Source organism: Nyctereutes procyonoides, unplaced genomic scaffold (genome assembly GCF_905146905.1).
Source record: "Nyctereutes procyonoides isolate TBG_1078 unplaced genomic scaffold, NYPRO_anot_genome, whole genome shotgun sequence".
Taxonomy (NCBI): domain Eukaryota; kingdom Metazoa; phylum Chordata; class Mammalia; order Carnivora; family Canidae; genus Nyctereutes; species Nyctereutes procyonoides.
Window position 1 is genome coordinate 3,582,866 of NW_026575029.1, and position 27,853 is coordinate 3,610,718.

Here is a 27,853-nt window from a genome sequence, read left to right on the forward strand (position 1 = left end):
ATGTATATATGTATACACACACACATATATATGTATATATGTATACACACAGATCTTTTATCCAGAAACCATGTTATAAAATTTATTCCTTCTAATAATTTATTAGAAGTCAGTGATGGATTGGTTGTTGCTTAAGACTTTGCAAACCACTTCAGTGCTCAAAGTACTTTTAAGTTTTACAGAAATATTTTTTATGCCAGACCTCTGAGTACCTAGATTTACTTTATTTATATGTATAAAGTCTCAAAATAATTAGCAATTATAATTCACTTTGGCAGGAAACATGTATCTTAATTCAACCAGCATTTATTCCTTTGTAGCTCAATTTTAATTTTCACCGAATCTTGATCGATTTCTGCCTCTTGAGATTTATTTCAGAAAGCATATTCATTGATCTTTAATACTCAGACTGTTAGAAAGTAAATGTTTATTTTCCTACCTGCAAAATGCCCTCATAGTGTCATTCTGCTGATGTTTTTTCATCATTTAAAAGTGAAGTGTGTTTCTCTTCTTGGTTTCTGCAAAAACAGTGTAATTTCAAGAGCATATACTTTAAGGATAAACAGATTTCAGTTCAAATCCATCCCTTCCTCATCTGTAAAGCAGAAACCTTAAGCTTAGATGATTAAAAAAACAAATGGGTATTTTCATATCTCTCTAAAATATCTCCATCAGCTAATTATGATAGGCAAAACTAATTTGTTAGAGAAATTTCTTTGAGTTAAGATAATATCTCTTGAAAGCCCCTAGGAAATATGATAAACAAGATAACAAGAATAGCAACTAGCAAATACTAAGAGTTTATTATATGCAGGCACTGTTACAACTTATTTATATTTATTAATAACTTCCACGATCCCATGAGGTGGGAAGCAAAATCAGGGATCTGCAAACAGGGATCTGCCAGTGTCAGAGAGCAAAATTAGTTGTGTCCCAGAACATGCGCCTCCACCAAGCAGGATAGAAGTCATAGCAAACACCACCACATTAACAACTCCATTTACTCATCTAACAGTTTGGTTCTTCTAAATGGTTTTATTATGCTTGAAATTTAAGTTTGATAACTTTTTTTTCCCATAGGTTTTGTCCCTATCCATACTGACCAGAATAGTTGGTTTCATCACATAATCCCCAGAGGATCAGCATGATCTACAAATTAAGATTCTCATACTTTTTTTTCCATTCAACAATTATTTATTGGGCATCTACTATGTGTCAAGTCTGTCCTAGTCACAGAGCTGTATTTGAAACCATTGATAATTAAAATCTTTCCAGGGAGGGGAAAATATTAATAAAAACTGAAATAAGTAGATTGCATACATCAGAGGGAGATTATATAAATAACTAAGCAATGCTAAGCAGAGATCTGGGGAGCAGAGTTCATGTTATTTAGGGTAGTCAAAGAATCCTCATTGAGAAGACAAAATGACTTTGAAGGGGAAGCTCAGTCATGTGAGAGAGCTCATCTGGTGCTAAGGTTTTAAAGCTGAAGTATGCTGGGGCTGCTCAAGGACCAGCAAGGAATCCAGTGGAAAGAAGAGGAAGAAAATAAGGCATAGATTAAGCAGAGGTGAAGTCAGAGGTAACAGAGACCAAATGACAGAAATTCCTGCAAGCCATTGCAGTATTTCAACTTTTATTCTCAATAAAAATGAGCGTCATTGAAAGATTTTTAGCCCACAATTTTTATTTGACCCCTCATCTAATTGAATCATTCTGGCAGCTTAATTGAGAACTACAGTAGGGCAAGAGGGAGAATGCGTAAGCCAGTCAGGTGGCTTTTGCAACCATTTAAGTGAGGAATGAGGGTGCCTTGAAGCAGGGTGGAAGCAGCAGAGGTGGTGAGAAATCAGAGTCTGGATGTATTTTGAAAACAGAGAAAAGAGGACTTCCTAACTGGCTGCATGTGGGACATGAAAGAAAAGAGTTGAGGTTGACCTTAAGGGTTTGGGTCTTTGCAACTGAGAAGGATGCCGTTTGCCATCCTTGGTCCATAGAAACTGGATCATTGTGGGTAGAATGGTTTGAAGAAAGATTGGAGGTTCCCTTTGGGACATGGTAAGTTTGAGATGTCTATTAGATAGCCACATGGAGGGGCCAAGTATGAAGTCCAATATAGGAGTCTGGCATTTAGGTGAAAGGTCTAGGTTGGAGATATAAGCCATCGGCATACAGATGGTTTTTGTAGGCAAGAGACTGAATGAGATCACCATAGCATGAGTACAGAGAAAACAGGAGGCCCAAGGACTAAGTCTAAGAGCATCCCCATAGTAAGAGGAGAAACCAGGAAAGGAGATAAAAAGGAGCATTCCCTAAGGGAGAAGGAAATCCAGGAACATGTGGTATCCTAAAAGCCTAGTGAGGAAATTATATGGAGAAGGGATGTTTAATCGAGCAAATACTGCTGATAGGGCAAGTGTACACTGAATCCTGCTTACTTACCCTTGACTTAGTAGTGGCTACAGAGACTTTCTTGGAGTGGGCGTAAAAGACACTAGAAGAGCAATTGGAGAGACATCCTTTCAAGGTGTGATTATTGTAAACCCTTTCATCCGGTGATTCCCCAACCCTGAGTCTCAGTCCTTCATCTATAAAATGGGGATAATAGAAGCATTCCTCTCATAGCACTGCAGTGAGGTTTGAGTAAGATACTATATATAAGGAGTTTGGCATAGTGCCTGCTACATAGTAATCCCTCAACATGTAGTAGTTCTTGTTTTTTTTTAAAAAAATAATATCCTTTCTGAGGTACCTGGGTGGCTTAGTTGGTTTTTAACATCCTACTGTTGGTTTCAGCTCAGGTCATGATCTCAGGTTCATGAGATTGAGCCCGAGATCTCACAGAATCTCCTTGAAATTCTCTCTCTCCCTCTACCTCTGCTCCCCACTCCTACCCCCGCCCCCCCGCACACACACATATTCTCTCTAAAATAAGAAGTAATATCTTTAAAAATAAATAAATAAAATAATATCCCTTTTTCAAACTCTGCATCTGATTGGGAAAAAGAAATACATTGTTTTCAAAAATGCATTTTTTATGAGTGGATTAAAGTTTATGTCATCTGCTCTGCCCTCTGTTCCAAAATGACAGTGTGTTGTCTCTCATAGCACTTTATCAAAAAGTGGCATAACATTGTTGCAATTTTGACCTTTTTTTTTTTTTGGTAGCAAGAGTATTTAACATGAGATCTACTCTTTTAAGAAAATTTAAAGTGTGCAATACCGTATCGTTAACTATAGCCACAAAGCAGATCTCCAGAACTTATTCATCTGGTTCATCTGGCATGAATGAAACTTTTTACCTGTTGAACAGCAACCCATTTTCCCAGCCACACCACTGCCCCTGGCAACCAGCACTCTACTCCCTGCTTCTCTAGGTTGACTATCTTAGATACCTTATGTGAGTGGAATCATGCAATATTTGTCCTTCTGTGACTGGCTTATTTCACCAAGCCTAATGTCCCCAAGGTTCATCTATGTCTCATGTGACAAGATTTCTTTCTTTCTTAAGACTGGATAACATTCCATTGTATGCATACACCACATTTTCTTTATCCATTCATCTGCTTATCCATGTTGCTTCCATATCTTGCCTATGCTGATATACGTCATTTTTAAGTCTCATTTTCCATGTAATGGCCTCTTACGATGGTGACCTTTTCATTTTAAATACTTACATTCCACATTCTGGCAAGAACTCTCATTAAATGCCAAGAGCTGTAAGCTACACTCTATGAATCAGCTCAATATAGGTTCTATAATAAAGAATTAGCCTCCCAAGAAATTAGCAGACCCACGAAACAAAAACTCTCTATACTAAGAAGGGAAAAGGAAACTTCGGTGTTGTACAAGTTTCATTTACATTTTTTTGTTGTTGTTTTCATTAAAGTCTGACTATTGGTTTAAGAAGAAAACGGCAACCTACTTTCAGGCATTTTGATCCCCTCCATATTTGATAATTTAACATATTGCTTTATAAACTTCATATGTTTTCATCTTCTTACAAAGTCACAAATAGAGAGAATACAAAATGAGATGTGTTACCCTTCTGTTACTGTGGGAACAGATATCCTGTTGCTAAAAATGTCACATTGTTCTTCAATGTCAGATAAGTGAAGGTCTAAGCCAGAAGCTTTGAAAAGACAGCAAAAGCTACACCCTAAATATTTTCCCTGGCATTTGTGAATGCTGTGTCCTTTGCTTCAGGAAGATAAACTGGACCCTTCTATTATGAAATAACGTAATCAATCATTTGCCAAAGCCTTACTTTCACAGCTGCTGCTGCCCATATGGTGCAGACTCAGAGGAAAATTAGTCTGACTGTCACGTAGAAAAGGGAGAAAAGTCATATCTTTTGCTCCATGGGATCAAGATATATAAATTAAGGAAGGCAGAGTCATGAACAAATGTCAGCAGCGTGGAATGATAGGAAAGGTGTAGAATATAGAGTAGGTTTTCTAGACCAATCCCATAAGTACCAGCCCAGCTCACTCATATATGCCATCAGGTCAGCCAACCAGTTTCCCACAACTTCTTTATTGGTCTGCTATGCTATTAGTTGATCAGGTCTTTGGCAATTTCTTCATATGTCTAACATATGTCATGTGAAGTTTTTGAATGATTGAACAGTAAGGCATGTTTTGGAGTCCGATAAGAATTTAGAAATCACCAAGGATCTCCCCCACAGCACCTCCAAACAGATGAACATGAGCCTCTTCTTGAATACACTTAGGTATGGACAAGGGCTCAAGCCATTCTCAAGTCTAATTATGAGAAAGTGCTTATAATATTAAGTCATAATCTGCCTTAACTTCTGTATATTCTTCCCACAGAGCAAAAGAGATGATATTCTCTCCCTTTTCTATATGACAACTTTCATATTTTTTGTTTATTTACCCTGCTCTTTGCTTTGTGCAAAGCATTCCTGTGGCTTCCGAGCATTTCAATTTCTTAAAAATGACTCATTTATTGAGAGCTATGAAAACACACCAGATACTGTACTGCATACTTACATTTCCACACCTAATTTTCACTAGTTTTAGAAGGGTTTAGTTAATATCCACATTTTACAGGTGAGGAAGCTGAGGTTACAGGATCTGCCCCAGTTTAACTCCAGATCTACAGCTCAACCAGCAACTTCCACTGTGTCTCTTTTCTGATATGACCTGACTCTTGAACCCCATCTTCTGGCACCATTCTTAAAATATGACAACTTCCCATGATTCAAAATCATATTCTCCATCTGAGTACCACAAAGGATTCAAGTATAGTGTATATGTTTTGTTTGCTTGCTCCTGAGTTCATTTTTAATTTGGCTTCTGTCAGGAGGAACATGCCTTCTCCACCCCACCATGGTCCCACTATTCCCTCTTATCTAATGCCTGGTCTTATCTGCACATTCTGGGTACATTCCCAGCCCAGAGTGGGTACTTGAGTTGGCAAGGCATACAAACCACCAATTCACCTTTTCCATTGCTCAAACGCATCCTTCCTGAGTCTCCTTGTTCCTTAGTTCCTCAAGGAGCCCAACCTAGAGTTAGCGTTCTCTTTCATCAACAGCTTCACCTTAGCATTTCGGGTCAAATTTATTTGGACCAAGATATTCAGTGCTATTTTGAATAACCCAGTGCTCTTTCTTAGGATGTTAAGTATCTTGGGGTTTAAGTGCCTTTTCTTTGTAGAAACCAGGAGCACCAAACTGGTGTTTCTAGCTCCCTCCTCTCTCATAGATCAACAATTGGAGATAAGGGGAAAAAAACAAAAGTTGGTGAGTCTTGGCCTATTGTCAAACACTTGAACCTTACATGTCTTGAAAGATGGAGACAAAAAACAACTAAGATGATTTTCTGTAGTTCTCTGTCTGTCTGCCATAAAATTCAGTAGGAAAAAAATTACTCTTCTTTTAAGCTATTTTTCCTATGCTAAGTGATCCAGGCGAACAACATACTTCCTCTTGCCTTTGCAGGCTCTTCTTCCTACTCTCTTACCACATTTTCCCCAGAGAAACACGTATAATGTGGTTTTCTCTCCTGCTGTGTCTAAGAGAGAATTTCATTAATAAGATCGGGATAAAAAACTAGTCTAAGACATAATTTACATCTTTACGACAGAATATTTCACAGCTTTTGCTTTTGTGTAGGTAGCCTATAGACTTGATGTCTTAGTTTTATCTAAAGCAATTTAAGTGTGGTATGACTCACCAACAGTTATTTCATCTGTTAACATACCCATACGTTAAGACTTAAAATTGTGAATATATCAGCAGATAGTGAAAAAAGTTCAAAAAATGAAATAGTTCTGCACTCTCTTGGAAGAACAAATGAATGGGTAAAAACCATTCCTACACATAATGCTATACAAATAAATTCATCACATTACCCATGACAATGGTGGCTCTAGAGAAAGAGTAGGCTTTAGTGTTTGACATGTATCAACTCTAAAAGGGTACATACAGTAGGGAAACCAGTCCAGTGAGGGTTACAATCATTAGATTTTCCTTTTAATTTTGAAGAGAAAAAACTCTTTTGAGCATATAACTCAAATCCTTTGGCAGGATTTATCTATTATCTAACAAAGTTTTCACTTAGCATAAGCAAAACTAAAGAGACTGGATGTTATATGGAAAACACCTTAGTGAAACTGCATTATTATGAGAAATTCTACAGACACTATCCTCACCCAAGATAGCTTTATACTGAATTGCATTTGGACCTCTAGCAAGATTCTAATTTTAAACTATAATTACTGTAGTTTTATAACATTATAGTTTTACTTCACTATAATACAGTTTTACTTACCTTATTATAAAAATTTACTAATAACATGGATATCTTCCTACTAGAAAATTTTAAGTTCTGGCTAACTTGAAAATTTCTGTCAGTTAATTCTAGAGATTTTAAAACTGTATACAGAAAAAAAAAGTATCACCTTTAAAATAAGTGTGTTTAAACAACAACAACAAAAATCTTATTAAATAAAAATAAAATAAGGATATCTGTCTTTTTATCCAGGGTTGGAATTTCTTTCTTTCTTTTTTTTTTTTTTTTTTAGGGTTGGAATTTCTTAACTTGTTAGATTAAGAATGTGCTTTCCAGTATCCACGAACCCCTTACATTTATCGAGAATTTTATGTATATATGAATTTGTGTATTTTCCCTCAGGAGAATCAATAGTTTTTCCTCAGATTTTTTAAGGTGTCTATGACTAAACGAAAGAGATATATTTGATTTTTTTAAATCCAATTAAAAGTCTGAGAAAAAGAATTAATTATGACCTTTTTTGAGATCAATAGCCACTGTGACATCAACTGTTATTATAATGATGGCTGGCCAAGAACACCAATTAATGCCATTTAAACCTTTAACAGGCAAGATTTCTAAATGTATACAGTCTTCTTTAATTTATTCCCTATCTTTGTATTAATGCCCCATACTACTTCTGGCTATCTGTCTTACAACTGGCTCCACATCAACACTCAAAAAGACCTTTCTTCCGACAGGGGAAGGAAAGAGTCGAGAAAAAAATTTTTGCTTTAGAGTTTCATTTACTCATGATGAGGCCGATGCTTATCATCATATTTGACTGTGTTGCTAGACATCAGAGTAGTCAGAAGGGACACTTACAAACCCTGTAATGGGCCATCCACTCTCTTCCTTTCACAGACCATCCTCCCCACCACCACCACCATGTTTAGCCTCTTAGGTTATATAGCCTTGGAGGTATTAAACCTTTCATTTCTCCAGTTTCTTTCTCCTTTACCTAAGACTTAAAACCAGCAGCAGCTCTAACCAACTAGGGCAACTTCTAATCATCATCAGGGGCTGGTTTTTGTGTCCACTTCATTTTCACCCACAGGTACCTCTATTTGCACTGCTCGGATATTTTAAAGTTCAATTCTCTTAGTATCTTATAGTGAAATTTTTTTAAAAAGAGAGTCATTGAGTGGAAAGGAAACAAAATTCTCTTTCCACCCAATTGTTTTTAGTTCATCATTCCTTAGACTTTTAAGTCAGGAAAAAAAAAAAAAAAAACCATGAGGCAACCTGTTTTATATCTTAGGGACAATTTCCGGGTGGGGGGGAGGTGGTAAGGAGAAATCTGCAATAAGAGTTTTTCTGTTGAAGGGAAATGAATTCTCTAACCAATAGACAACCTGATATTATTTTGCTGTCGTGGATACAAAACACAAAACTTCTGAGAGAATAACTCCATTACGCCAATACTCTCAAAGCTCCCACTGAAAATTACAATGCAGTGCCGTGTGAAAACTGGTCTTATTTCCAAAAACACTTATTGGATTCATTTTCTTCATGTTTTCATGCTTGTTCTATACTGTGTGTTGGCACCTAATCCTTTGAATGTCTTCCTTAAAGGCTTGCAAATACAGCTGATGTTAAAGCTGAATAAAGCCTTCTCTGGCACATTGCAAAAAGAGATGTTTTTATTAACTGGATAATTTATATCTCTTTTATTTTTCCCTCAAACTTAGCCTGGAAACCAGAACTTAACTGCCAATGTGCTGGAGGTAAATGCTTCACACACACACAGACAAAGCACACCAGAAGCCTCTTCCTCACGCCTTCCTTCTATGGTGCTTTTGAACTGAGCCACTTTTTACTCAAGGGTGACTCCAGCCAAGTCACTGTCGCTGCCACCACCTGCTGATTTGAGGCCTCCATAGCTGCACAGACCCCTGATCCTCTCACTGCTTTTTATAAACCCCTTCTCCTTGCTCCTGACCTCTTTATCCACATCTACACTGCAGGCTGTCTCACTACCGACTTGTCCTGCCCCTCCAGTGAGCACCCCCTGCCATTCCAGATGAGCTCAGGTAGCTGAAACCATCCCCAGCTGTGGGTCTGAGGTTTGCCGTAACAGCTGGCACCACCGTGATCTCCACTGCTGCCATGCTTGCAATTATTGTTCCTTCCTTTGCTTGCACCACTTTTTATACAGATTCCCATCCACCAAACACAAGGACTAATTGATTTCTTGTCTGCCATCTTTGCTGCCAAGCACTTTTATTCACATAGGTGCAAATTATATCTAAGCCAATTCCATACAGTCCATCCCAAAAATCCTTGACAGTCATCCTCATAAGCCTCCTTTGAGAAGAAAGTCAACTATATTCTCCTCACTCATTTTGGAGTCATTTATATTTACACCATGTTGCTCTCTAATGAGTTGTACAGTGATTTGCCTTGATAAGATTTTGTTTTCTCAAAGAAGAAATTATCTCAGAAATTTAGATACATATACATACAACATTCTGATGGTTAGATTATAGGGAAAGTCTAAAAATTCTCAAAAATTTTAACCCAGCCTTAAATCCTAGTAGATAGCAGCAAATTCTCATACGAGTGTGTCCTGTGTGAATAGTTCGTATAGCCTTGTTTCTCACATTAACAATTGTTGACCACATGATGCAAATTCTTGTTTCTCTCTCACTAACAGCTACATCTTTTGAACCTAACTGTCTAACAGGTGTGAATGATGTAAATACTCTTAGCCTGCACTGCAGAAATTTAGCCCTCTGATTTTTTGGAATTATTTTTCTTGAGCAACTCTGGCATAGAAATTTGTGATTTCATTTACAGTTTTATATATCAGTAATTTCTTTTCCACTTAGAGCAATATATAAACCCTACACATATGACATCATTTAAATGTGTCTATATGACAAGTTGTCCCCAATAAATGATTAGTGAATGACTAAAATGCCTTGAAATTTTAAGGTACAGATTTTCAGTCATATGTAATATGTAGATAAAGGCTTCACTTTGAAAGGTACATCACTTTAGGCAAAAAAAAAGGGGGGGATTTTTTTTCTAAAACTAATTTCATAATGAAGTTCGAAATATGCACCATTATAAACAAAATTTTAGTTGTGATACATACTCTTTATGTTGTGTCAAGGTCATAAACCTTGACACATAAACCTGAAAATTTCATGTGTGGAGTAATATAAGCCTTGTGTTTTTCAGGACATTGCAATCACAGAAGACAAAATATACTTTTTAGTATCTTTCATAAATATTTAACAATGCTTTAGATGGGGTTTAGTATTCATTCAATGGCTAGATATAAAACTTGGCTGTGAAATGTTCCAGTTAGTAACTGGACTACAGAAAAAAGATTAAAAAAAATACCTCACTTTCCAGGGTACACCCCACCTACCACTACAGCCAGGAGCTCAGCAGACCTGGGCCTCTCCATGTCTTACTGGATTTTCAATAGTTCTTTACTTTTAAAACTTTAAAAAATGGTAGGGCCTTTAACCGAAGATACAGAACAGTGATAGAATATCAATTTAGGTACTAACTGATTTAATTAGCTATGTTTAAGACTCTTCACCCTGTGAGGACTTCTCCCACTGCCTATGTTTCTGCCTCTCTGTGTCTCTCATGAATAAATAAATAAAATCTTAAAAAAAAAAAAAAAAAAAAAAACCTCTTCAGGAGCCTGAAAGGCATACATATAGTCTTGTGGGCACCTTCAGAGCTAATTGTAACTGAACCTAGTTTCAAGTTGCAATTTAAATTGCACCTAGATTCTCCACGAGATTATTTTCCTAATAATTATTTCAGTATTACAACAAAGTATTTTCTAAAATTCTATGATATTATTTCATTAGTAAACTCCTAGTTGGTTTAGCACAATGAAAGCCTAAGTCTATTTGCAGTAAATATAAATAAATATTTTTTTAACCTGTAATCAATGTTACTGGAACTGTCAAAATAAGATTCAAGATAATTTCCCTAAGTTTAGTAACAAATTAATGTAATGGTTTTTAATAAGAATTCTGCTTATTCTGCCTGCTTTTAACATTTTAACATTCATTGTAACACCCTATAATAATAGTATTACAATTATATTTACAAAGAACCAACTGGTTTGGACATGGTGGCAAAAATATACTCACATAATCCGTCAAAGTTACAGACAGGCCCTGAAGCATTTGGGTAGGCCAGCACCTCACATCGTTTGAATGCCCAGTGCTCTTTAGGTAGCAGATCTAGAAGATATATGGTGGCTTGTGACATGAGAGTGGTTTCTGCAAGAGTTTAGAGAAATACTTAATCAGTAAGCACAATCATTATAGTGGAATGTTGATTGTAGGACAGATGTGGTATGGCTATAAAACAATGAAATTAAATTAACTCCTGGGTCATTTCAAAACATCTGCTTTAAAGTGAAAATTCATGGAAATATGCAATTGACTACCTACATTTCAGGCCTATATTTTACAAGTTTAATTTGTTTTAAAATAAGTAGAAAAAGTTCACAAATGATGGTTCTTTATGTGCACGTGTGTGTTTGTGCGTATTCAGCTGTAAGGTATTTTAACTAAATGCTCTCACTAACGTTTTGTCTCATCTGCATGCATTATGTAATCTCCATCATGCTCCATGCTGTGTTGTGGATGGAGAGGCATCCTTAATAGGAGTGAGCCCAACCTCTGTGAACTCAGCTGATCCAATTCAATTCAGTTCAATCAGAATATATATCTATTAAATATCTACTATGTTATTAGCACCAGACTGAATGCATAGAAACTTATATATGACAAGTATCTTGAGATATCACTGGGGATATAAAATACCCAGCTATAAAGCAATCAAAATAATGAATTATTAATAAACAAAAAAAAGGCTCATAAAGTGCTAAATGGAAAGCCGGGGTTAATTTTTTTTATCACAAAATCTGATTCTTCTGGAATAGATTGCTTCATGATAAATAAATCCAAACAGTTGTGTTCCTCATATTATCAGCTTGCCTAGAAACATCCATCCACTGGAGGATATCCCTAAGCCTGAAAACCAATCTCCTTCTTCCTGTCAAAGAAGATTCATTTCAAATCCCTCATGCAGAGCAGTGTGACAATGTTCTGACCACCCGTCACGACTATAAAAGCAAATTCACCCTCCACGTTTATTTTATACTGACTCCCACTGATACTTTTGGCATCTCTGTTGGCAGAGTGGCATGCCCAATGGTCAGCTGATTCTATTCTTCCTAATTACCTCCTGTGCCCTCTGACATCTAAGACAGTGATTTCAGAAATAAGGGGGGATAGAGAAGACATTGAAAAAATGTACCCCATCCCTGTAGACATCAGTTTTCAAAGTAAATAAACACTTGACAGCTGATTACTGTCATGTGAGTATAAGTCTTTTATTGTCATCTAAAGGAATGATGTTTACAGGGGACTATGTGCTATAACAGGATGTCTTTGCTCTTTTCCCAGAGCCAGATAACAGTGAATGGAAGCTCTGGAGGCGCTGTGAGTCCAATGAGTTACTATCAAAGGCCATTTTCCCCTTCAGCTTACTCTCTCCCAGGCTCGCTCAATTCCAGCATTATCATGCAGCATGGCCGGTCACTTGGTGAGTCATTTGATAGTCGTGATTTCCATAACAATTTCAATATAGCAAGTACAAACCACATGAGAAAAATACCAGAGTAATTTTTTTTTAAAAAAAGGAGGAAGAAACATTCAACACACCATTAGTTAATGATGCTATCCTAGGGGAGGAATTAAGAGCAGAGGATTCAACACTGGAAAAGTAGGCATCCAGCTCTTCCAAGACAATGATTGTATCTACCTCCGAGGCTATTAGGCATTTGGGGTTTGGGTTAGAAAGAAAAACGTGGCCAGATAGGCAGGAGAATTCACATGACCAAAACATTCATACAGCACGTTTCCTTGGATGGCAAATACCATCCATGTTCAAGAGAGCCTATTCTTTTGTGGAAAAGTTTTCATTGTAGAAATTTGTGTTGGTATATATAAAGAATTGTTAAAGAGTTAAAACAGTCTAAAAAGGGAACAGGCTGCCTCACCAAAGAGTAAACAGTAAACTACTGCCTCACAAAGTAATAAACTGCTCTTCAAACTAAGACCAGAAGACCATCGGTTAGGGATATGAGTTCCTTGCAATAATGAGCCCTGAATGTTATAGAGAGTTCTTAATCCTTTGAAAATTAAGAATTGGATGAAAGAGAGGTCTCCTCCAGAAAAAAAAATGAACATTTGAACATTCATAAGGAAAAATTTTAAACATATAATTTCATGGAACTTGTGACCTCTTTTTGAAGCCTCCTGGATAAGAACTTGTACTATACGATAACAGATATTTTTATGTGGCAAAATACATTAGGACTATTTAGAAAATAACAGAAGTATTTCTTAGTTTTAAGAATGTCAAAAAAAATCAAAACACTAAAAATCAAACCAGATCAAACCATCATCCGAATTCATGCTGAGAAAGTTTCCATGATGCTGAGTGGTTGGAAGGCTTCCAGACAGCAGGGAGGAAGGCGGTGGAAAGTTTGCCAGCAGCACACCTCTCAGAAAAGCAGGAGAGGACCAGTGCTCTGGCTACCACCACCCAGCAACAGAAAGAAATTAGAACATGAAGTTTTGACCCCTATTTCCTTTTTGACAGCAGGCAGGACCTCATCTTCCCCAACCCTGTTTGTTGAAAAACATGATGTCATCAGCTTACCCAGGAACATTCAGCATGCTCACTGTGGATCTCAACTTCTGTGGTCAACAAAACCTGTCTTACATTTACATGTAGCCCTGAGACTCATTAAAGAAAAGTCTAAATATCCTTGTGCCTTCTCTAATGCTGCTCCTGGGGATCATCTGTGAATCTTAGAATGAGGTCCTTTAGAGTATAAGAAAGTAGAATACCTTTGTGCCATGAAGTTGCTCTTAAACCATCAGTCCATGGTGCAGTATTATGATGGGAGCCCATTATACCTAGATTTTTTTACACAGCTATACATTATCACACATCTATAGTAAAACTGTAAGTTATTCTAGGCCATAATATTTCCCCAAATAATTATCAGAGTCTGACTTTTTGTCTTCATTATCTGTCTTAATAAATATGACTTGTCCCTCCCACCCCAAGAAATAGAATACATAAATCCTTGAATGCAGACAGGCTTTCATATTAGAACATATCAGTGTGTAGACAAACCATTCTACATGGAAAGAAATTCCCTATCTAAACACATGGAGCAGATTCCAATCGGCCAGTGCCAAGATAGGTCCTGAGGAGCGTATATACATCTCTCCTGCCTTAAATAAACTTTATATTGAGGACAAAAGACTACAAAAATGACTGTTAGTGCACCTATGGAAAAAAATAAAGGTCTAAATTTGTATCATGTAATTATCAATTCATTGAATCTTGTGAACCATATTTGAAGACAGAGTTAATGCTGTTTGCTTAGGCTGGGACTTTGCACATATGAAGTACTTAAAAAATATTTGTTTTTTTTTAGGAGAAATACCACCATCATGATTCCCTACTCAAATCCTTTTGGGGATTAAATGGGAAATCAGAATCAAATACCACATTGTGTCGTAATTTAGAGTTGGCTTGAAAAGGATCCTGCTTTTATGTACAATGGCACATGAAACCATTCTTCATCAGCAACAGATTGAAAATACTTTTCCACTGCAAACTCAATTGAACATAGCCATAATAATAGTGATAGCACTTATAAATATTATAATAGATTTTAACTTATAGGGGTCCTCACTGTACTTTCCCTTATACTGATGAGTTAAATCCTTTTAAGTCTTACTTGTGAAGTTCTATATAAATTTGTTACAAAAACACAGTCATAGCTTTTGAGATGAATAGATAGATATACATGTACACACATATATATGTAATCAATTAACGCTACCCTGAAACACTAGAACTTTTCCATATCCACATAGAAAGAGACCTTCCTGAGTACTGGATCAGACTATGTCAAGAATCAGTCTTGCTCACCAAAATTTTGAAATTTAGTGTAAAAAAGCAGGGAGCAATATTATCAGTTGTGCCCAATGAATGGTAATAATGTTGACCTTCATAAATATCTGTGAATTATCTGTAAGTGGAATATATAGTACACGAAGTCCTCTTTGTTTCTTATGAAAATATACTAAAAGCTAATAAACATGGCATGAAGACAGGAACATGATAAATCTCAACTAATTTTTATGCTTAAGGCAATTTTTATACTCAAGGGGCAAGAAGTCGTGGGTTTTGGTATTTTAAAGTAAAAGCAAAAACATTATGGCCATAGTGGCTACTTAAATAAGAATCAACACCAATGATTTAAAATTGTTTATTTAATCCATAAGCGCTCACATGTAAGTACATGTTTGGATATGGAGATTTCCTTTTTTTTTTTTTTGGATGTGGAGATGTCCTAATGTGATCTTTGTTTTCAGTTTACTTTTACGAAATTGCAGCTGTATACTCACCAGTCATATCTTTTGTTCTCAGAGGACATTTCTGCACTTTTAAATAATAGTAGTCAGCAATGTCACAAGAATACTAATGTCTCAGTTCCTGCCTCCTCATCTATAAAACGGAGCCAAACATACTAGAAGGATAAGATGAGGTGATACATATAAAGTCATTTCTTCAACAAATACCCACCAGTTACTTTGACGTGGATGGACCTGGAGGGTATTATGCTGAATGAAATAAGTCAATCGGAAAAGAACAAACATTATATGGTCTCATTCATTTGGGGAATATAAAAATTAGTGAAAGGGCATAAAGGGAAAGGAGAGAAAATGAGTGAAAATATCAGTGAGGGTGACAAAACATGAGAGACACCTAACTCTGGGAAATGAACAAGGGGTAGTGGAAGGGGAGTGGAAGGGGGGTTGGGGTGACTGGGTGATGGGCACTGAGGGGGACACTTGGCGGGTTGAGCACTCGGTGATATGCTATATGTTGGCAAATTGAACTCCAATTTAAAAAAAATTTTTTTTAAAGTCATTTCTTAACACAGTGACTACCCCAGGGTCACACAGTCTTTTTTTTTTTTTTTAAGATTTTATTTATTTATTCATGAGAGACACAGGGAGAGAGAGAGACAGGCAGAGACACAGGCAGAGGGAGAAGCAGGTTCCATGCAGGGAGCCCAATGTGGGACTCGATCCTGGGATTCCGGGGTCACACCCTGGGCCACCCAGGCGTCCCAGATGCTATTTGGGACTTTCAGCAAATGCTATTCTTCCTCTCAACCTTCTTCCGAAAATGACAAGGACCTTGTTGCTAGCATCCTGTTGGGTACATAGCTCCATGATAACAACAGGTGGCTCGAATGGAGGGTAAATGGGTTAAAAGAGATAGTGATGGAAATAAACCCCATGATAGAGTTGGCATCACTGTGCAAGAGGCACATCATCAATTTATGATTCCTTTTGCCTCAAATACATTATATGTCCCCAAACTGTCTCCGCAGATTCCACCGAGGCATATCCCCAGCACGCACAGTCTCTGGACGGCACCATGGGCAGCTCCATTCCACTGTACAGATCCTCAGAGGAGGAGAAGCGAGTGACCGTCATCAAAGCCCCGCACTACCCAGGGATCGGGCCCGTGGATGAATCTGGAATCCCCACAGCAATTAGAACGGTAGGGAATGCCAGGGTGTGCGTTGCTGCAGGGCTGTGCACAGACTCCACAAAGGATGGATTGTCGATGGCTTTGTGCATTCCTACGCTCTTATATAATGAGGATTGCCCTCTGTGCCATCTGAGTTCTCATGAATATTATACTGTGTGTGGCGGAGAAAGAGAACTTGTCAATCGAAGCTAATCACACAATCTGGGTTTGCATTCTAATTGAAAATCATGAAAATTGCGATCTTGTTAAACAATAAAGGTATGTTTTGTTTTGTTCTACCTTTTCCCAGCGAGTGTCAGGGCCATAGAGAGACAAAAGAGAAAGAACAAGAAAATGCGAATTCTTTGGCTGCGTTGAATTCCCACGTGCATGGCAAATAAACCAGTGATTTGTTTCTTCAAATGGATGTGTGTTCACATCCAGGAGATTGGGAGCTGTGAATTGGGCTTTGGGAGGTGAGATGATTTTGGAGTGAAGGGAGTTAATGTCATGGAAAGGAAAAACTGTGAAGAGAAATACACATTTTCGTGTCCCTCTTCAGCTGTGCCTGCTGTGAGCCCTCAGTGATGATAAGTGAAAGTGTTTGGATTTTTTTTTTTTAAGTCTTTAAACTCTGCCAAAGTATTGCTCAGTGTGTCAGGGCAACCCCTTCTGGCAAAGCTCCGCAGCAGCAGAGACAGCTATTGAGAGCCTGGGCAGGCAGCGGCTCGCTGACCAGTCTACTCGCAGAGAAGGTTTGTGCTAGACGGCAGGAGGAAGACTCTGGAAACCAGGATGAGAGCAGCAGCATCTCTGCAGGTGAACTGGGGGGATGTGCAAGAAGTGGGCGCAGGCTGCACTCACGTGCCTGCAACAGCCACATACCTGGCGGGGTTGTTGCCAAGAGCTGCTTCCCTGGAATGCGAACCCTGGGGGGCCAAAGACAATAGTGGGGAGAGGAAAAGAATGGGAAAAAGATCAGGGGGAAAAAAGCAGTGGTTAGACTGCATTTCTCGCATGGGGATTCCGTGTTCTGAGAGAAGAGTTAGAAATCGATTATTCCAAGCATCTGTATTAGAATTGAAAGCCAGAAAGTCAATCTGCACACAGTTGCTGGGGTTGTGGACTCTGCTAGATGCTGGGAACGTTGAATGTGGCTAATTATAAAGTCCTAGAAAAATCTATATTGGAGCTGATGATTGTCGTATTTAAGTAAAGTAATAGAAAAAGTTCAGGGATTGTGACTAACAGCCTTATGACAACTATATGTTTCTGGTGATGGTGTTTTGTCATTTGTTTCCCTTTTAAGCTTTCTGACTCAAAATGGTTAAATTTGAAACTTCTTTTCCAAATAATGGAAGGATGCAGTGTCAGACAGGAATGGTGTCGTCGGTTTTGTTTCATTGACCCTCAAGTCACAGTATATACACAAATTAGGAGATTCCCTGGTTCTATGTTGTTATAGATTTGTCTGAAAGGATTGTTATCTGAGATATCTGGGTGTGTCTTTAACTTGATAAATGATATATAAAAAACCACACAAAAAACTGGGCCAATTTTATTTTTATCCATAAGACATAATTTTCTTAAATAGCAAGAACTTGCTTACTTGCTTACTAGTTTTCAAAAGGAAAAAAAAAAACAGACATCGTAGTTAGTGAAAATCAAGTAGTATTAAAATTCTATATTGTCTCTCTACTTGCAAATCATGCAAGTTTAGATGTTTAGATATGCATCAGCAGATACATGTACTAAACATTCGATGCTAGTTTCCTTTCTACAAAATGGAAAATGAAATATAAACAGCCCAGACGTTCCTTATAAGGAACCCTAATTTTTATGTACAGTCGTGCTCTTATTTAGACTTTTAAAACTTTGCAAAGAAGGCACAGGTCTGTGAAGACTCTTATTCACGGGTCCCTATTTTCCAGGCTTGCCGAGCACATCCCCAAGTATAGCTGTGTTTATAAATGTTGAGTCAGGCCATCTCTGAGCCACCGCAGGCCAAGAATCTCCAAGGTTGTTTTTCTTTCTCATCCGTGTAGAAAGTAATGATTATCAGACTCGAATTGCTTCACACGGACTTTCTGCTCCGTGTATCCACCAAAGGCAGTCCTGTCTCAGTGTATCATGTTATAGTCTCATTTTAGACAACTAGCCTATACCAAGGAAACAGAATTTTGTAAAGTAAACTAGAAACTCTAGAAAGCCAAAAGTCGACAAATGTACCTTTGAGTTATTTGAATGAAGGCTCCCGGTCTGCCCTCTCTCAGGTGACCTGGGTCGTCTGTGTTAGCCTTTTACTGCCATTCTTCACAACAACAAAAATCACTAGGGTTCAGGTCTCAGGAGGTTGTCTAATTAAAGCCAGCTAGTTAAGTGAAATACAAGATTCCTTTCTTCTAGTTCAAATATAACACCGTTTGAGCCTTTTCAAAGCTAGAGAGGGCAAAAATAGAATGGAATCACTGTATACTCCTGTGTAGGAAATCTGTGTCTTTTCCCATTTTTGGAAATCTCTGCATGATAAATCAATGTAGAGTTCTGATACTTTGTAAACTGTAGAAATGTAAAATTCAGGTGCATTCTGCCAAAATTACAGAAAACAACTGAATCCTGAATTGCTAGTAGTTTAACTGTTCACACAAAGATAACCTTGAAGGACACATACGAAAGTAAACTTCCTTCAATTTGAGTAGACGTCTATTTCCTTGGCCTCAATCTCAGCCATAACATGTCCATGACGCCATTTATAAAAGAGACTTTAAATGCTTAGAGTGCTTCATTTAGAAAGGGACACAGAGTTTTAGCGTTGCCTTTTACCAGTTTCACGTTCCTCTTTGCCAACCAGTTGGGCACTTCCTGGCATCTCTGTGCTCACCATATAAAGCTAGCAGATGGCACAACTGAGCTCCTGCCTGATACGTGCCCTCCAGCAAGTGAAGAAAAAAAAATCCTGTCTGTCAAGACACATTGCCATATACAGTGATATAACTTACTTATTAGATTTCCTTGTTGCTATTGGTTGTGTCCAGGTATGGCTGGGCAACATGTTGGCACAAAGTTAGGTGTTATTTTCTATGGCTGAGTACGTAAAGGAAATAAAACTTAACGAAAGGGAAATTGATCTTTTATGAACACGTCCCTTAAAGACACATGTTCAGCTACTGTATTTAAACCAGCAAATAGGGCAGCCCCAGTGGCTCAGGGGTTTAGCGCCTGCCTTTGGCCCAGGGCGTGATCCTGGAGTCCCGGGATCGAGTCCCACGTCAGGCTCCCTGCATGGAGCCCGCTTCTCCCTCTGCCTGTGTCTCTGCCTCTCTCTCTCCCTGTGTCTCTCATGAATGAATGAATAAATAAATACCCAGCAAATAATAACTAGACTCCTGCTTCATCACTGCACCCCTCTCGCCAGCTCCCACCATCTGAATATAAGGTCAATCAACAATATCCTCAGCTTCTCCATTACAGAAAGAGCCTCAAGTGAATGATAAGGTGATTCATAACAAAGTCAAGTAGCTCTTAATGTTAATCTATATTTATGGTGACTATCAGAACCATATACCTTAGGTTCTGATATGGCACAGACTCTTCAGTTTCCAGATGAAAAATGCAATTACCACATTTGTGAGGGGAAATTTCAAAATAAATTTAGATATGGCACAGACTCCTCAGTTTCCAGATGAAAAATGCAATTACCACATTTCTGAGGGGAAAAAAATAGGATATAAGGTCTATACCAAAGCTCAGTATAAAAAGCACAAGAGAATATTTTTGTGGCAGTCCTAACAGAATATTTTATATCAAGAGAACTGTCTCGGAAAATCCAGTTTATTTATTACCATACACAGAATGATTGAGTTTCTTGCTGGAGTATTTCTGGAAACGTTGAGATAAAGATCTTGCCAAGCAAAATCATTAATGATTATAAAGGTGCAGGTCTCCTTCACAGGTGCACAGTCAGGTAGCATTCCATCTAGTAACCTGGATTCATTCATTATTTTATTCTATAAACATGTAATGCTCCCTACTGCTATTATCTATTGAGCATATCTTATATTCTAGGTATCGTTCTAGGTCTTACTGTATATGTGGTTTCCTTCTATTTCCATAACAACCCTATGATATAGATATAATTATCTCATCTTAGAAAGGAAAAAATTGAGGCCTAAAAGCTTACTTAACTGGTCCAAATTCATATGGCTAAGAATTATGCAACAATAATTAAAGGAAGCAAGATTTGGATCTATGTTGAGCTGACACTAATTTTTTCTTCCCACTACAGTTCACTGTTTCTACCGTGTCCCAACCCAGGGGCGTGCAAGGAGCTTCTACTCTAAAGGAATTTACAGTTTAGCTAGGCAAAGGTCACATACATTTTATTAGCATGTTTAAAAACTTTCTAAACAATATTTACATCTTTTTAGATTTGCTGCAGGACTCCAGACTATGTACTCCGGACTATGTACATTCAGTATGTTAGTAATTTAGGCTAATAAATATCATATTTTTATTTCTCTAAATTTAAGCTGATAAGAATAGAGTTTGAAAGTCAAAAATATCCCCTCGTTAATTCTAGAAATAATGTCTTGGCCAGAACGCTCACTAAAATGTTTTTAAGGATAATAATAATCATCACCAAAAGGAGGTAAGCAAACTATTACAACACCACAGCTTCTAGTCCATGAATTTTATATAAATATGCTTGTGCAAACATCAAGTATCTAAGGCTGGGCACAGTATGATTCAGAAAAATTAAAACCATAGCATATGATGTTCCAATTCAGCCTAAACTCAAACAAAGGATAACCATATTTACAAGCTGCCTGCATAACTGGATAAGTTGCTGGTACTACCATCATGAGATAGATGTTTTTTTTTTAAAATCACAGAACAGAAATCTGCTCTGAGAAAAGATAAAATATAGAAAGAAAAACACTGAGGAACACTGTTGATTTGGAACCAGTTTTTTTAACCATTGGGCATTCTCTTTTATAGACAGTTGACAGACCAAAGGACTGGTACAAGACAATGTTTAAGCAGATTCACATGGTGCACAAGCCAGGTATGTATGTTACTGGGTTTTCTGATCAGACCCCATTGGGGAAGGCTGTATGTGTGCTCTCCTGTATAGTTCTGGTTCATACAAAATGTTAGGACCCCAGCAACACTGTGGCTGGCCCTCTTTCTCTTCTCTTCTCCTTATGTCACCCTCAAATCACAGACACCTGTGCTCCTGCCTCACTGCTGAGCTGCCAAGAAGCCTCTTATTAGGTGACTCTTGGAGGGCCTCCAGGTGCTCTGGTCCCTTCCTCCTTCCCTGGGCACAACCTGGAGCGGTGTGGGGTGGTGTGTGCGTAAACAGAATCCTTGTTCCTCTGTCCACACATGTCAGCTGCTTGCCGAGAGAGTGAGCAGAAGTAGGTCTCTCCAGGTTGACAAGAGACCTTTAAAGCACTTCCCAGAAGAAATTTCATGATTTGGAAGAGAAGGCTGCCCGGAGAAGTGAGGACAATCCCTTGACCTTGTATGCTGGGGAGAGGGCGACAGAGCAAATGTGTTACAGACAAGCGAGCACAAGCTACAGGAGCCCAGCAACAAAACTATCTTAGAAAATTATAAAAATGAAAAAAAAAAAAAAGAAAAAGAAAATTATAAAAATGGTGTTATGAACCAGGCAAAATACAGTGGTTTTCTACCACATTTTTTTGCTTGTTTCTCTGAAGTGCTACTGTCTTGTTATGATACGGTGACCGGATCTGTATTACCATAATATTTATGTTTCATTTTCTAGATGATGACACAGACATGTATAATACTCCTTATACATATAATGCAGGTAGGACGGGTTTCCTTGCTCTCACTGAATCCTGTATGCTCGGCAATGCTTGGAAGCACTTCACACTCACTTTTTTACCCCTATTTGAGCCGCATGTTTTCGGTGTATACAATTAAGAGGATGCTGTTTTTCTTTTCTCAAAGCATGCATGACAAAAGGATCGATCTTTTCTCATGGAAATGAGAACTAATACTGTTTTATCTCATTCATTCTCACTGTCATTTCATTCTCGGCTTCAGGAATGTTTAACCAAAGTATGAAGGACAGCATGAAAGAACACACTGTAACTAGGGTACAAAATAAGATAAAGATCTCCTTTTATCAGCAGCGAGAGTGATCACAATTGCGTAAGATCTTTCAGATACACTTCACAAAAAACAAGTCCAGCAAAGTATTTTGTGACTCTGTCCATGCTTGTGCTCCAAAAATGCAACCATTCATTGAAGGATTTTTAAAAATCCCACTCTTCTGGGCCACTTTTCTGACTCACAGTTGCCAACAGTCATAACGGCACGACTTCAGTTCTGGACGTTTCTAACTTGTATTTGAGTGTGTTGGTATCCTGTGACGTGGAGTGAAGGACCCCTACAAAATGTTTCCCTTCCTCCTAAATGTCACAGTAGAGGATCCCATGTAGGGCCTCCTGTCACTTCCCAGCCTGGGCTGGGGACTGTTGCACAGCGTCTGTTTTTCCTTTCTTTAGAGCAAGCTCCAAGGCTTAAGCTGCTCATGTCCCTCTCAACAGCTGCAATCTCACGTAGGGACCCCCCGGGGCAGCCTGGCCTCAGAACCGCATAAGGTCTCCCCTCCCTGAAGGCCAGCACTCAGGCGGCCCTATAACTGTTAGGGAGTCTGCTAACCAGTCCCCAAAGGCAAATAGAGAAGAAAAGACAGAACCAGGTAACCAGGTTAACAAGCTGCAAGACCTCTGAGGTTTTCATCCTCACTCTTCCAGGTGATAGCAGGAGGCCCAATAAAATGTTTTCCTTCAACTTTTATTCCTAGCCACACATGCTTTAGCTTGTTAAAAAACAAAATTCAGCCCAGTAAATTTTTACAGATATTACCGGCTTTGTTCAACGATTCATGAGTCTAGCAGCATCCAATCTAGCAGATAGAAAGGAGCTCTCAGGAGCTGTACAAAATGAAAGACTTTTATAGGCAGAAAGGAGCCAAATAAGGAAGTTATGCTAGGGGAAAAAAAAAGGTGGGTAGGTGATGGCAAGGTTACTTTTCTTCTAAGGGATGGTCGGCGTCTATGAGTGAGATGACCTCACTAGTGCTGGCCAGGCGATTCCTGATTGTCTGGTTTAAGATTCCATTTCTAGAAGAGCCAAAGCTGTAATTAAGTCTCCATTCGGTGACATGGAGCTTAGCATACATAAGTGACTCTACTTGGGGCCTGTTTTGTTTTTAACAAGCTGTAGAGTTAAAATCAGACAGTAGAATGCAGACAAAACAGGTAGTGCAGACATCGTCTTTTATTTCTTCAAAGATTTATTTATTTATTTTATTCTGAGAGAGAGGGGAAGAGCACTGGCAGTGGGGAGAGACAGAGAGGGAGACAGAGAGAACCTCAAGCAGATTCCCCACTGAGCAGGGAGCCGCATGCGGGGCTTGATCTCAGGACCCTGAGATCACGACCTGAGCCGAAATCAAGAGCCTGAAGCTCAACCAGCTGAGCCACTCAAGGTGCCCCCAGACATTGTCTTTTCACTTGTCCTGGCAATTCGTATGGACCTTTAGGAGAAGCAGATGAATGACAATTGACTTAACTCAAAAGACTAAGGTGGCAGGAAATTCATAATTTTTAAAATTATTTTTACTATTGAAATTCTGTATCCATCCGTAATTAATAAATTGAACAGTAGTCACATATAACCTTGCATAGCCCTTTGAAGATAGTTTTGCTGTTTCATAGGTAGACAAAGCAACTGCAACTAGACTCTCCCTGCTACTAACCCTGCATCCCAGGGTGCTGTGTCTTGTACTTCCTGCCTCTTTTTGTTTCTATTCTTAAGCCATCTCTGCTACCCACTTCCCCCACCCACCCAAATCAATCCTACAGGGCTGACCCTGGTGCCATGGGTTCCAAAATAACTCCGCTGACCAATCCATCATCTTCTGAAATCTTTCATTCCTAATATGCGTTTTCCTCATTTGGCCGTTCTCATGTTACCAGTTATTTTCAATCACAATTCTATCCGTGTCTCATTTCCCCAGATACAGTACAAGCTTACAGAGGATTTTTGTGTCTTTAAGCCTTGCTTATATACAGCACATATACAACTCGCTTAATATTTTGTTTGATTGCAATGAACATTTTAATTATCATGTAAATCAGAGCTTTGAAAGTAATAGAAGAGATTTGGAAACAGTTCTGTGCACTATTTTTAATCTTCTTCTGAAAACTTATCTATGTTACTAGTTTATATTATCCAGGAGAAAATTTGCCGAGTACCTGTAAGTTTATTCCTAATTACCAGTCTAAATTATTACTAATTTCAAGATGATGGTTGAAGATTTACTTAATCAGTCATTACGTATAAAATATATCAATTAACAAATTAACATGTTAATAATGATTAATCAATTAATACTATTCATAATCGATTGAGAACATACTGCCCAATGCATGCATCATGAATATCCTCACTGATAAAAATTTTGGTCAAATCACTGGATATTTTCTGGAGTATAAATAATTTAACGTGCTTTTAAAATATTATCTGCTTCTGTTTGTTTTGTTGTGTTGTGTTTCGTGACAGGCCTGTACAACTCACCCTACAGTGCTCAGTCACATCCTGCTGCAAAGACCCAGACCTACAGACCTCTCTCCAAAAGCCACTCTGACAATGGCACCGATGTCTTTAAGGACGCCTCCTCCCCCGTCCCTCCCCCACATGTTCCTCCTCCAGTCCCACCACTTCGACCAAGAGACCGATCTTCTACAGAAAAGTAAGACATTTTCCCCCAAACTGCCCTATATTTAGTTTCAGATGACAGTAAGACCATATGGCACTTAGTAGAAGACTCAGTGCTTATGTTACCAAGATAGTACATGTACTACTTTAATCAACACATGTGCCATGTTGACTTCCTCTATTGGGATTGTGGCAAACACAATCCTGGTTCATAATATTATAATCACCAAGGCTTGAAGTAACATGAGCACAGTCTTTTGATCAACAAATGCGTATAGGAAGAAAATAAACAGAAATAATTGACACATACTTCCTCTGACGTAGCATGTCAGAGACTCTGCATTTAATTTTTGTTTTCCTCAGGTTTGGAATATTAGGTCTATTAGTGATTTACAATTTCCCCTCTGGTACACAAAAACCTCTTTTTTGAAAGCCGGCGAGGTTATTCATAAATAATAAATAAGGCATTAGTTGTGTCTGTGACTCATTGCTACCAACTTCTCAAGATGATACTAGTTTTCATTTCCCCACTGAAATTTTTATAGAAGCTATTCACATGAAGATAAAAATTTATAAACACACTTTATTACTGTGCAATTTTTTATTAGGATTATGACTAATAATCCTGCTTATAGGTAACCTTTATTGAGAGCTCAATAGGAGCCGAGCACTATGCTAAGTACTTTCCTTGTATTATATCACTTAATTCTGAGAACGATCCAATGAGATATGTTCTATTTTAAACCTATTTTAGAGAAAAAAAAAACTGTGATTTAGAAAATAAAAGTAAATTGCTCCACTCATAAGCTCATATGTCCAAGCCGATTCAAACTCAGCTCTGACTAAAGCCATGGTTCATGCAATACTAGCAATTAATAACAATATAAGAATTATTCATTGTTAATACTAATTACTAAGCATCCAACTATCATATTCATCCCATAAATATTACATTGTACCATTGTACCATTAAGAGTAACTGAGGGTTGTAGAGGATACAAGACATCATGAAACAGACACACATCACATGTGAAGAGATCCTCACTTTAATTTCCTCCTGATAGACTATATGTTTGTAAGTGTGATGCCTTAAATTTGAGAAATAATTGGACACAAAATGGTATCTTTGCTATTAAAAGAGATCCAAAATTAACTCAAATTTAAATGTATTATTTGTCCTATGTTTGGTAGAAATAAATTTCTCATTAAGAAATATAAACTCTTAAAAATTCCTAGATGGCTTTCATATACATTGTCTCATGTGATGCTCAGAATCTCTCTGTTGAATATCATTTACCAGTTACTGGTAAGCCAGGACCTGCCCCTAATTCTCCTGTCTCTTAGACCATTTCTATTTCTTTCTATTTCCAATGTGCTACAGAGTCAGAATTTAACCCCATTCCATAGGTCAGAATTGCTCCCATCTATAGTCAGAAAATCCTCCTTTGAGAAAAATGTTTGTCCCAAAGGAGGCCTTCTTGTGCCCTGGCTACCCAGAAAAGCTTTATTTTTCAACGTCCCTCGTTGACCACCTTCTGAAGGCTATCAGTTCAGGAAAAAGAGCAGCTTCCAAGGTCTCCTATGCAAGATGGCTGTCTGACTCTGGTTTTTCAAGGCTAATACCAAAGAAGGTTCTCCCCAGCCACACAGCTTGCGTCTATGGATGGCAGCCCAAGTGACACTTTTGTACTTTCCCCAAACTGTGACGCCATTTGCAGGATAAATAACATCAAGCATGGCGTGTGCATTACTCCTTGTCACTTTGGATCAAGGATGCCAGGTCACAGAGTGGTGAGATAAACTCACATAACTCAATGGAGCATAACTGCCACTTACTCTAAACACAAATATACACAGCTGTTGTTTGTATACCATCCCAAGGGTTTACAAGCAGAGCCCTGGCTGCGTGTGTATCTACAAACCCCTTGTGTGAGTTACTGAGCCAGCAGGATATTGTATGAAAGAAATTAGAGGAAAATATAATACGAAATAAAAGAAATGGCTTTCTTTAAATCATTTACACAAAACAACATATAAATGTGGTATTTTTTGCAGATTAACTTTTTATCCTCAGATATTTTTTTAAAAATCTATACTGAAATTAACTCTGTAAACAGAGAGCAAGTCGTTTTATAGAACTACTTTAAGCATATAGAATTATTTTATACATAACTATTGTTTATTTCTAGGCATGACTGGGATCCTCCAGATAGAAAAGTGGACACAAGAAAGTTTCGTTCTGAGCCAAGGAGTATTTTTGAGTATGAACCTGGGAAGTCATCGATTCTGCAGCATGAAAGACCGGTAAGCACTTGTGATTAAACCAAATGCCAGTTCTCTAGGTTTCTGGGTTCCCAAGTAGACCTGAATTTTGTATGTTAGGCAATTTTTGTCACAAAGGTAATTTATGTATTTGGCAGTATTTAGAAATCCAGTTTATTTGGTATCATGATTCGTGCATCTTATCTGAGAATTAAAGATATCCTCTCTAATATATTGTCCCTACCAACAAAATAGGGAATCCATTTGCATGTAACTATAGCTGTGCCTAATCCTGACTCTGAGCTTAATTTTTTTAATAAAATTCATAAATGCAATCCTTAATTGCTAGTCTACATGGCTAATGAGAAAAATGATTCATGAGTCTCTTCTGATACAAATGGGCCCACACAGTC

At 38.0% G+C, this 27,853-nt stretch overlaps 1 protein-coding gene across 14 annotated transcripts in view; it reads left to right on the plus strand.

The window, feature by feature from the left end:
* The window catches only part of SORBS2 (sorbin and SH3 domain containing 2), a 214,851-nt gene that overhangs the window by 130,266 nt on the left and 56,732 nt on the right, over positions 1-27,853 (plus strand). For 7 of the 14 annotated variants that reach the window (XM_055315715.1, XM_055315714.1, XM_055315717.1 and 4 more), the window contains 6 exons: positions 12,248-12,386; positions 16,273-16,445; positions 21,414-21,480; positions 22,210-22,254; positions 25,023-25,212; positions 27,368-27,482. In XM_055315715.1, the coding sequence (XP_055171690.1) occupies positions 12,248-12,386; positions 16,273-16,445; positions 21,414-21,480; positions 22,210-22,254; positions 25,023-25,212; positions 27,368-27,482 (729 nt within the window). Of the gene's footprint in view, positions 1-8,488; positions 8,525-12,247; positions 12,387-16,272; positions 16,446-21,413; positions 21,481-22,209; positions 22,255-25,022; positions 25,213-27,367; positions 27,483-27,853 lie in introns of all 14 variants that reach the window. The other 7 variants (XM_055315726.1, XM_055315718.1, XM_055315719.1 and 4 more) reach the window with 3 other exon arrangements.